Source organism: Trachemys scripta, chromosome 9, assembly GCF_013100865.1.
Source record: "Trachemys scripta elegans isolate TJP31775 chromosome 9, CAS_Tse_1.0, whole genome shotgun sequence".
Classification (NCBI taxonomy): Eukaryota; Metazoa; Chordata; order Testudines; family Emydidae; genus Trachemys; species Trachemys scripta.
The window spans coordinates 40,843,339-40,854,975 of record NC_048306.1 but is presented as its reverse complement, the minus strand read 5'-3'; the positions used below and the strand labels follow the sequence as shown (position 1 = coordinate 40,854,975).

Sequence of the window (11,637 nt, the reverse complement as noted above, 5' to 3'; positions counted from 1 at the left end):
AAAGGGACTCCTGACCAGACTTTTAATGGCCCAGTCGGCGATGCTGACCGGAGCCGCCAGGCACCCAGTTGAAAACCGGACACCTGGTCACCCTATGGAGCATCCACTGGGAAAAATAAAAGCCAGCACCTGTGTCTGTGCCCACACAGTGTCTGAAGCACAGATAGGTTCCAAGACATGATAGTGTAGGTCTTTGTTCGCTGCTTTCAATCTCTATGTCATAGCATAGGCTAGAATTATGATAACAATAATTCATAATGAGTTTCCATCTTACCAGTCTCAGCACAAAGCTGCAGGATGAAGTCTTTATGCCCAGAGCTGAGAGCATTCTGGGCCACACATCTGTAGTTCCCAATGTCAGATTGCTGTATGTTAATGAAGGTCAGGGATGCGTTGTCCTTAGACAGGATGGTGCGGTTTCCAATTGGCAAAGGCTGGTTGCATTTCTGCCAGGAGTAGGACATGGCATTTCCTGCCATTCCCAGGCAATTCAAGGTGATGTTTTTCCCCTGATGAGGAACAGATGTCTCACTGGTGATGTGCACGTTCGATACAGGTACTGAAAAACCACAAGAGGAGCTGTCAAGTTATGGTGACCTCCAAACACAGAGTAATGGGGAAAGCAAGGGATTGTGGGTAACATTATATATATTCCCACAAAGTCTCACTGCTTTGCTTTACAAATCTGCATTCTAGTCTCTACCTTAGAGCTGGGCAGAATATGTTTCATTAGAAGTTGTTCATCAGAAATGCTTTCACTGATGTTTTCAAAGGAAGAATTTCCAGTTTTTTGGTTCAAAATATTTTTTATTTAGAAATTGAAGCGAATTAGACTGGAAAATAAGTTTTTTTTTAAAGTTTATTTCAAAACAAAACATTTCAACTGGCCCAAAATGAAACAAAAATCAGTTTGGGGTTCATTAATATTTTTGAGATTTCAACTTTTCATTCCAATTCGAGATGGGGAAAAAGGTGAACTTTTGAAAATATTCACAGGATGGGAAAAAGGTTTTCCAACCAGCTCTGGTTGTAGGTACATATCAATGGTTTGAATGTCTATTATCCATTAAGTTTAAATGTACAAGAAACTCAAATCTTTGACTATCTGGAAATCCCCAGTTAAGGCACCTAAGCTACATTAACTCTGCCCATATAGGTTTCAGAGTAGCAGCCGTGTTAGTCTGTATCCGCAAAAAGAACAGGAGTACTTGTGGCACCTTAGAGACTAACAGATTTATTAGAGCATAAGCTTTCGTGGGCTACAGCCCACTGCCCATATAGAGATACAGCTGAGTGAATTAAAAGGGGGTGGGGCAACACCTAGGGCTATACAGACCTACCAGAGGGCAGGAAGGGGAGAAGTGCTTGGGACAGGCAGTGCCTAGGAGAGAGAAGCCACAGTGGAGTAGAACTAACTCCTGTGGTGGGTCTCTGGAGCAAGTGGCCAGGTGCTCCAGAAAGAGCTGGCTGAAACTGGGAAACTGCAAAGAGCAGGATCACCAGAGACCCCTGGGACAGGTGTCCGTGAAACCCAAAGACAAAGGGTGAGCTAAGGGACTATTTCTGTTTCTGTTTTTTTACTTGCTTGTGTTTGGACAATAAACCTTCTTAAAGGAGACTGGGCATGCTTGGAAGCTGGGGAGAAGTCCTGCCCTATGACAGTGCACCACACAACTTTGGCTTATTAATCTGTTACATACACTGATGCCTCTGATATTAAGCATAATGATTTGTCACATGTCAATTTTTGCCCTTTTCATCTAAGTGCTGCAGTTTCAGGATCTGGGCATGTGAGGTTTGGATATGGAGACATGTTGTGTCTGTGTCTGATGGGTGATTATCTGCCACGTGGAATTGGAGCCCAATGCTGTGTGGTGCTGAGCACCTTCTGCAAGGTGCTGTGTGATCTCAGTGTTTTGTAGGATCAGGGTCTTAATGAGAAGTGGTGTATGACTGCTGTTATTTTGCCATTTGTCAAGAAATCGTACAATTATTTGAAGTGCACCGGGTTTGACTCTGAAGAAGGCTGAAAAGTGACCCAACTACTCTATGATTAAGATTGTCATTCTATTTTTTTGTGGTCACTAATCAAATGATAACATTTGCCATGGATGGATACGATAGTATAGGTTTCTGATTGTCTCATAGTATTGCTGTGGGAGCAGGGTTCAGGGGTTTGGGCTACCTTAATACTGAATTTCTGTATTTTTTCAGTGATAATTCTTGGTCTGTGGCTCTTCTATAAGCAGTTCATTGTGAGCATTCACTACTTGACATTCAAAAATTGAGCCATTTTGATTGGACTGATATATTATATGGTATGCACCTGTTCCCAGATTGGATGAGCATAACGCTTAGAATAAGATTTCTGGTGCAAATATTTGTGACCACAAATTCAGAATTCACTGTTCATGAAGGTTCCATAGGGTTTCTTTAGAATTCATTCTTTTAGAACATTCTCCATGGACACATTCTCTCTGAACGGGATTTGGCTCCTCCTTGCTTTCTGAAGAATACCTTCTGATCTTTTTACATTTGGACATGTTTTCATTAAACCATGCCCTCCCTCGTCCCTACCCCATTTATACTGCATTGTCAAGCACCATAGTCTTGTAGACCTCAGTAACAGGCTGGGTTCAGGTCTTTATTTTTGTACAGTATTAGTAGCAGCAGCTAGAGGGTCTAGCCATGATCAGGGCCTCATTGTGCTGGCCATTATGCAAACACATAGTAAAGATGCTCCATGCTTTGATGAATTACACTCCAAATAGACACAATAAACAAAGGGTGGGAAAGAGCAAGTATTAATATTAGCCCCATTTTATATGTAGGAAAGGCAGGAATTGTCCTGAGTTCTAGTGCAGTGCCTTAACCACAGGGCTACCCTTTGGTCTGTTGTTAGTCTCCATGTTCAATAAACTAGCTTTAAACAGAACCAGTTTATCAACTCTCTGTACATTCTTTTGAATACCTCCCTTTGCTCACTTCAGCCATTTCTAATCAAATGAGGGCAGGTGTGTGCACTGGAAATTTGTCACTGTCTAATCAGAAGAGGTGGACTCCCATGGCCACTTACTGATCACTGTGACTTTTGTCCTGCCAATCTGTTGCTGACTGTTAAGCAGCTGGATGGTCAGCGTATAGACTCCTTCGTCGCTGAAAGTCACATAATGTATCGTCAAGGAAAAGTTCATATGAGAAAAGACAACTCTCTTCCTGTAACTTTCATTAATATAGATGTTGTTGGAGCCGGGTGAGTATGTTAGGATGGAGACCTTTTCTCTCCCATTTAGCTGTGCATGCCACTCCACATTAAAGATCGAAGAAGCATTCAGATTGGTCCCCATCAGCAGTACTGTGGTGTTGAAACGACAATAGTCTTCCTTAGTCTTTTGGTCCATCATGACCTCTGAGGAGAAGAAGTCAAGCAGAACAACATTAGTAGTGCTAGAAAGGTGGCCAGAAGTTAACTCACATTTTGCTGAGAGAAGTTAGAAGCTGTGCTGGAAGAAGGAATATTATCGGTGCTCTGGGGTGCATTGGCAAGGACTATCCTTGCCTGGGCCTCCTTCAGAAGCGGGGAACTCTATCACTAACCCAGAGCCCATCACCTCATCATTTGTGTGTACACAACTCCAGCTGAGTTTGCACAATTGCCGTGGGAAGGGTGGGATTCTGGAGTTAGAAGAGCAGCCAGCCAGGTGTTTATTCTGAGTTGCATAAGAAGAAAAGTTGGGAGTCAAAAAATTTGGAGTGTGACAGTGAAATGTTTGGTCCAGTGAAAAAATTGGGGGGATTTAAAAGGAAGCTCTTCCAAGCCCACCATCGTGCTTTCCTTGCCCAGCAAGTTTGCTTACCATTATTATTCAATAACTGCCGCACCGTCGGGCTGAAGACCATGTCAGAGAAAGGGAAACTGTTTGAAATCACCTCATCCACTCCTGAGCTATTCTAACCTTTGACACAAGATCTCAGACAAGATACTGAAGCCACAGTGTGTCCAGATCTCATACTGATTCAGGTGTGTTTTCTTTCGCTGTAGCAAATCTAGGACCAGACATGCAACCAGCTCAGAAAGACAGATACCACGATGAGAGATGCCTTAGAAACAGCTAAGAGAGATGGGGCAGAGCATGGAATGAGCCTCTCCTTTCCTAAAAGCACCTAATAAAGATATTTAGGTATGTTTTAAATGCCCAAGAATTAAAACAGACAGAATAGAGAGCACCATATTTTCAGTGTCTGTGAAGCCCTGTCTAGACTGGAGTTTTTAATCCTGTTGTAACTTGAGATAATTGGCTGCCATTTAACTCCATCTAATTAAAATGAATGTAAATGCAGTGCAAATACTCCTTATTGCTCTGGACACCAACATTTGTCCCTGGTTGTAGCTCAGCCTTGAGTTCAACAGAATCTTGTTGCACTTGTGACAGTGCTGTGATTCCACCTGGAGTAATGGGAAAATATTCTCTCTGTTGCGGACTGAGGAGGAGCAGCGCGAGAAGTGGCACAACTGCTTTTCAGCAGAGACATTTACAGAAGCTGTTGCAAAATTAGACAAGCCTTTCAACCGCTTTGCATGTGACTTGCAGATCCCAAGTCAAAGCAGCTGCAGGAATTATAAATATTGAACAGAGGAAAGATCTGTGTCCAGATTCTCTGAATTAAACCGATGGAAATCAGTGCAGACCCACAGTCCTAGACCCCATCCTGCTGCCCCTTTTTCAGCACTCTGCTCCCCACTAGAAGCAGGAAAGAGCATCCCCTGTGCTCCATAGCAGCCATGCAAGAGGAAAAACTTCTTGAGCACCCTGTGCGCAGGGGGCCACTCACAGTCTAGCCATTGCTGCTGTTTGCCTGTATAGGATGTGCCTGCATAGCACTAAGTCCCCTAACTTAATCACTCCAGAAGCCGTTTCAAGAAGCATGTAACCCTACTCCTGTTCAAGTGACTGTGGTTTGACACCTCTGTTTCCTACTTTGGCATCAACACCTCTTTTTGCCTTTCCTCCTCTGCTTGCCCAAAGCAACGGACATTTCGCAGGATGTGTTTCCAGGGCCGGCTCTGGCTTTTTTGCCGCCCCAGGCAAAAAAGCCTCCCGCCGCCCCCCGCCCGGGAGCGCAGCAGGGGAGGGTGCCGAGCCCGGCCGCGGACCCACTCTCTCCGGCCTGCTGGAGCGCTGGGAGGAGGGCGGAGAGCCTGGCCGTGGCCCCGCTCTCCCCGGCCGGCCGGAGCGCCGCGGGAGGGCGGCGAGCCCGGCCACGGCCCTGCTCTCCCCGACCGGCCGGAGCGCCGGGGGAGGGCGGCGAGCCCGCTGCGGCTCCGCTTTCCCCGGGTGAGCGCCGCCCCAAGCACATGCTTAGTAGGCTGGTGCCTGGAGCCGGCCCTGTGTGTTTCTCAGAACTGATCCCACTTCCTGGCTCTGACAACAAGGGCCAGCAGGGAGAGGTGTTTTGGGGCTACAACCCCATGGGGTGCGGCAGCCGGGGCTTGAGCCTTTAGCGGGAGCAGTGCCGAAGCCCCGAGCCCTAGCAGATGGGGGGGAGGATTAGCTCAGTGGTTTGAGCATTGGCCTGCTAAACCCAAGGTTGTGAGTTCAATCCTTGAGGGGATCATTTAGGGAACTGGGGTAAAAATCTGTATGGGGATTGGTACTCCTTTGAGCAGGGGGTTGGATTAGATGGCCTCCTAAGGTCCCTCCCAACCCCGATATTCTATGTGGCTTAGAGGATCAGTAAGTTTGGCCACCCTAGTACAGAACACACCAACAATAGTTGAGTATCAGAGGGGTAGCCATGTTAGTCTGGATCTGTAAAAAGCAACAGAGAGTCCTGTGGCACCTTTAAGACTAACACATGTATTGGAGCATAAACTGACTTCTGACAAAGTGGGTATTCACCCACAAAAGCTTATGCTCCAATACATCTGTTAGTCTTAAAGGTGCCACAGAACTCTCTGCAACAATAGTTGGGCACTGCTGACCCCCTGTAGGGAATTTTTATTTTTAGCAAAGGCCAGAGACATGACTACGCTCACCCACTCACTGGTATAGGGGTTATCATAATTTGTTGCTGGTATAGGCAAGCAGCAAACTACTGCATTTCCTTCCCCTTCCCCAGAAGCCAGGAGGAAGCAGGGGTAGAACTGTGATTCAGAGAGGTGTCTCTGAGTCACAATGCATCCCGGGGCTTCTCCTAACTTGGCATTGCTTTCTCACTACCCTTTGTTCAGGGCTGTATGTAGGGTCATGGTCCAGCCCTTTGTGATCTGACTGGCTGAAAGCGGTTCAGTTATTTCTGGTTCATGGTGTGGTATGTTTCCTGGTATCTCCTCCATCAGCAGATGGTGAGTTTCCTTGGGAAACCACTTTCTTTTTAATGTAAAACCTTTCTTCAAAGCTGTTATAGGGCTGCTGTGATGCTGGCTCACGGCAGAATCAGCCTTTCTAAACCAGCCATTACTGCTGGACATGGGCACATCAGTAGATTCGTGGAGAAGGCTTGATGGGAAATTTCCATTTGCTTCCCCACTTTTCACTTGCTTCTTGAGTCCAATCTCCCCACCCCCATACAACTGCCCAGAGTTGTGGGGATGGGAGAGGGGGAGGCAGCCTCACATTTGCCTTTGTGTGATGAGGATGGAAGTGGGGAATTCAACCCGTGGATACATTCTGAGCTCCTTGGGACCAATGCAGTTGGGGCCATAGTCAAAGCCAACTGAAGTCAGTAGAAAGACTCCCATTAACTCGAGTGGACTTTGGATCAGGCCTCTGCACTTTGGGTGTCCAGTTTAACCATTTCCCGTTCCTTCTGGTTGACCTGGGAGCAATGTGATTTTTAAAAAATAAATAAGGCTTTCGTGCCCAGACACTGCTGCGATGAGGTTCCTTAGAAATATGTATGAAAACGATGATGACAATTATAATAATTAGCCATGTGATGAGCATATGATCCCACAACACCACAGTGATGAGTGTGGCATAACAGATCACACAGACATACTCCAACAAATAACCCAGCAACTGTTTTTCTAAAAGATCTGCTCAGTTCAAACAGGAATTAATTCAGAGAAGCCTTGGAATCTATGAATCGTTCACACTAGAATTTGGGATACTTTTCTTTCTGTTAATATTCTGAGAATAAACCCTTCCTCATCCAGACCCACATGGATGGGGGTTTGTCATTTGTGCCCTGGCTGAACCCCATTGACTTCAATGGGGCTCTAGGCATGCTTGAGTGTCCACCCACATAGGCCCTGATCCTGCAAGTGGATGAAAGTTGATAAAAGGGTTTGTGAATAATTGTAAAACAGAGCAGCAGGTTTTGTGTGCAAGAATATTAATATTGGGTTGGCTCCCCCCCCACCCCTGTATTCACCAAGTTCTGTTCCACAATCTCTATTGACAAGAATGATGTATATGATGCAGAGTGAATACAGCTTGATTTTCATAGCCCAGAAGTAACTGGTTGTGATGGCAGGCAAAATACGCTTGCTTCTATTAATTTAATTTTTGGTAATAAAAGTGCCCATCAGTACATTCTCCAGGCATGGAGCAATATGCAAAAACAAGAATTTGTTGAACAATAGCAGCACAAAAGACATTTTTTTCTGTCACACAACTGTAGACTAGTTCTGTCCTCAAAACGTCCATACACACACAACTTCATCATGCTCACCTTGAAAACTAAGCCCATTTGATAAAAGAATTCTTGCTGGATGGTTATTGTCAGAAAAGTTGCTTTAACATCAAACACAGATGTCACTTCACTTACCAGGTAGAAGGCAAGCAAGATAGAGCAGAAGAGCAAACAGGATTTCATGCCGAGTTTCCCAGGGCATGTTCTAGCTGGAAAGTTACAGAAGATCTAGAGCCTAAGATAAAAGGAGTGAGAAGTGTTGCTTTAGTAAACATTTTTTACAGCAGTTTTCTTGGACAAATCTATCTTTGCATCTATCAGATAGGAAGGCTGGCCTCCTGGGTCCCAGCTGAGTGTTTGAAGTTAAAACCTGGTTCTACCACAGGTACCCTGTGTAAACTTGGGCAAATCACTTAATCTGTGAAGTGCTCGTTTAATTAAAAACTGTATCATAATGCATATGCACAAGAGTGGGGGGATGTGAATTCAGGTTGCACTGCCAACCTCAGTTCTAGTATTTCCTAACTCTCCACTGTGTGACTTTGCAACCTTAGCGTCCTTTTCATTTAGCTTTGGGATGGAATTTCTTACATTTTAAAAGATATTAAAAGTTGAAAAAAACAAAAATTTCATTTAATCACATTGACTCCCCGTGTGATTCATCAGCCAGGCGGGGATCTTTAGATCCACAGCATGGTACTTTACCACTTCAGCTAACAGAGTAACTAGTAGCAGTAAGAGGTTGTCATCTTCTATATAAACTTGCCACTACAGGGCGATAAGCCACGCACTTTGCCAATGGGTCTCATAGCTATATTTGTTTGACAGAAAAGGAATGTTGAATTCAGGTATAATGGGTTAAGTTCCAGGTTCTGGAGAGGAGTGTGCTTTAGTGTGGCAAAGCTTCTGTGCCTTCTCCTGTCTGTCCCCTTCTGCTCCCATCCTTCCCCTCCCAACTCCTGCTGCATTCCCTCTTCTCCCACCTGTGTCCCCAGCCCTTGACCATGTCCCCCACCTCTGCTCCTATCCTCCCCACCCCCAGCTCCTGCCTCTCTCAATCCCTCTTGTTCCTATCCCCCTCCCATCTTCTATCCCAGCCTGCTCCCAGCTCTTCATATCTTCCCCCTCTGCCCTTCTCCATTCCTCACCCCTCTGCGTCCCAGTCAGGATGCTTTCACTTCCTCCTCCATGCTGCCTTGGAACCAGCAATGGAACATATAGTGCACAGGAGAGACACATCCAGCCTTCAGCATCCCAGTCCAGTCCACTAACCCACACTGCCTCCCTTTACTGTAATGCTGCATATAAGCCTGACCCTGCTCCCACTGGAATCAATGGGGGTTTGTCATGGATTCCGCTGGGAATAGGAAAGGGCCCTGGCTTTGCATTCCTTGCTGGCTTTCTCCTCCTAACACACCTCCAAACGCAGGAAAAGGGGTTTTGCCTGTAGTATGTGTGACGCTGGCAGACCAGGTGCCAGCTCATGTCAGGACCACTGGGCCTCATTGAACATTGCCATATGCATAGCTGAAAACCAGTCTGGCTAGCCTCTGTGTTAGTATTGTTAAAATAGATATTAGAATTATTATAAGACTGTGTTTAATGTTTAGACTTTATGAAATGCTTGTAGGATGTTGTATGTATTAGTCTTACTTATATCTATACTCTAAGGTAATATGTAAGTGTTTGCTCTGTAACTATAGATGGATTTGCTTAAACTGTAATATCCGACAGCCAGAGACACGTCACCAAGTGTGAAATGCTAGTTTACCACAAGAAGTATTATCTCCTGTGCAGCAAAAACAGAACTACAGACACCAGAGAAGCCATTGTGGAACATTAGTAGACAAAAGACTTCGTACTTTGTTCTCCCAGACCTATGAAGAGGGGACTAGGGTTGCCAGGAATCTGGTTTTTGACCGGAATGCCTGGTCCAAAAGGGACCCTGGTGGCTCCGGTCAGCACCGCTGACTGGGCCATTAAAAATTCAGTTGGCAGCACAGGCAGATTCCCTACCCAGCTCCGTGCGACTCCCAGGAAGCTGCCAGCATCACCCTCTGGCTCATTGCACTGCGACCCCCTTCTGAAAATAAAAATTACTACACAACCCCAGGAGAGGGGACCTAAGCCCCCCCTAGCCCCACGGGATGGGCAAACTGAAGCCCAAGGGCTTCAGCCCCAGGCAGGAGACCTGTAACCCGAGTCCCAGCACACAGGGCTGAAACCCTCAGGCTTTGGCTTTGGCCTCAGGCAGTGGGGCTCAGGCTTTGACTTCAGCCCTGGCCCCCAGCAAGTCTAAGCCAGCCCTTGTGACCCCATTAAAATGGGGTCATGACCTACAGTTGGAGAACTGCTGGTGTACAAGATCATCTATCACATAGGCTGGCTTGTGGCCAGATAGATTGGAGTGCCCAAGGGGACTGTCTGTGACTCTGTGGTAAGGCTGCTATCGTGCTTTAGGAGTTCACACTTGATACATGGTTGGTGAAATCTAATTGTAGAACTCACACCCAGTTTGGGTTTTGTGCCCTGCTTCTTGACAGTCTGCCTGGAGATTGGTACTCATGCCCATGAGCCACTCTAGGCAGCCTGACGGTATGTATCAGCTCTAATTAAAGAATTTCCCCCATTAAATCATAGTGTGTGGAGGGGAAGCTGGGGATGCAAAGGATTGGGGCAGCTCCACTTCTGCCTTTCAGTTCTTCATTTTAGAACACACATGATCTAGAACAAAAGTGCCAGAAACCAGCTTCCCAGTTTTCAGCTTCCTGGTCATTACAGCCACTAAAGATCAAGGCAGCATACTGCAGACTTTCATGGCCCGATCCTACAATCCTCATTCAGGCAGGATTGGGCCCAGAAAGGGTTAACAAATCAGAAGGAAAACAAGCCGCAATGAATTTAGCCATTTCATCTTGAAAACAATCAGTATCAAAGTGTCAGCTAAGTACGCATTTTCTGTTAAGGGGGGGGGGGGGAGAAGATTAGAGAAACAGAGGTGCGGAGAATGGTTAACAGCCTTGCAGAAAGCTAACCTTTAGAGACATGGGTGTTCCCCTTTCTTTATTAATCAGTATACACCTGTCTCCACAGGGCCTGCTCTAGGTTTTTTGCTGCCCCAAGCAAAACATTTTTTGGCTGCCCCCCACCCCAGTCCTGGGCTCTCCCCCTCTCCTCTCGCAACTGCACCCTCCTGCCGCCCCAGCCCTGGGTCACTGGTAACTCACTCCCAGGGCGGGTCATTCAGCAGGAATTTTGGATGTGCACAGAACACAGACAGGATTGATTCCCATATGGTTACAGAACTGCAGTAAAGTGGAACAATTTTCAGCTTGTGTGACTGGAGGATAGCTGGATGCATATTATAAGACTGTCTTACATAAATGAGGAAAAGTTGAGGTGCCTTTATTATTCTTTTGTTCCATTCTTTGTTTCTATGGGGAATGCACTATCACGGTCTTCCTTTTAAACAAATAAAACTAAAACTTAAAAAAAAAAAAAAAAAAAAAAGAAAAGAAAAAGCAATGGCTGTTGAAAATAGCAATTCCAGTCCTAATAACCACTGGGAAGCATTTCTTGCTCAATTTATTCTACTTTTATTACAGCAAGTTACAGTGGATCAGTATATTTGATTTGGGAGAAATGAAGTAACAGCTGCCCAAATTGAGCTTGAGCACTCCTGAATTTTGAGGGTGTTCAAATCTGGAAGGCAGGTGCTAGATTCCCTTTCTGAATATTAGCTATATCTGGAAAGGAAAAGTCAATTTCTGCTTCCATGGCTCAGAAGTGGAAATCCTCCTACGTGCCTGGTACTGTATCTAAAGCTGCCCAGGTCCAGAGCCTCCCCTTCCTTTCTTTTCATTTTAAATTCTAGTGGGATCCACATACCTCCATTGCTAGGCTTCAGATAGAGAGGTGCACTCTCCATTTAGTCCCCCCAATTCCTTCTTTGGGGGAGAGCCCAGGGCTGGGGCGGCAGGGGGTGCGGGTGTGGGGGAG

General features: G+C 45.9%; 1 protein-coding gene across 1 annotated transcript; it reads right to left on the bottom strand.

The window, feature by feature from the left end:
* Positions 1-236: 236 nt before the first annotated feature.
* LOC117882926 (HEPACAM family member 2-like) lies at positions 237-7,873 on the bottom strand. The gene is made up of 3 exons (XM_034781817.1): positions 7,774-7,873; positions 3,077-3,409; positions 237-559 (listed from the first exon to the last, which is right to left on the bottom strand). The coding sequence occupies exons 1-3, from the start codon at positions 7,838-7,840 to the stop codon at positions 237-239; spliced, it is 723 nt and encodes a 240-aa protein (XP_034637708.1). The 5' UTR covers positions 7,841-7,873.
* Between the last annotated feature and the right edge of the window lie 3,764 nt (positions 7,874-11,637).

Bases quoted from the DNA above. Each gene is read 5' to 3' on its own strand.
- LOC117882926 (XM_034781817.1), bottom strand. From the start codon at position 7,840: ATGCCCTGGGAAACTCGGCATGAAATCCTGTTTGCTCTTCTGCTCTAT. The intron at 3,410-7,773 runs GTAAGTGAAGTG...TCTTCTCCTCAG, and splicing joins TCTTGCTTGCCTTCTACCTG to AGGTCATGATGGACCAAAAG. The intron at 560-3,076 runs GTAAGTGGCCAT...GTGGTTTTTCAG, and splicing joins GACAAAAGTCACAGTGATCA to TACCTGTATCGAACGTGCAC.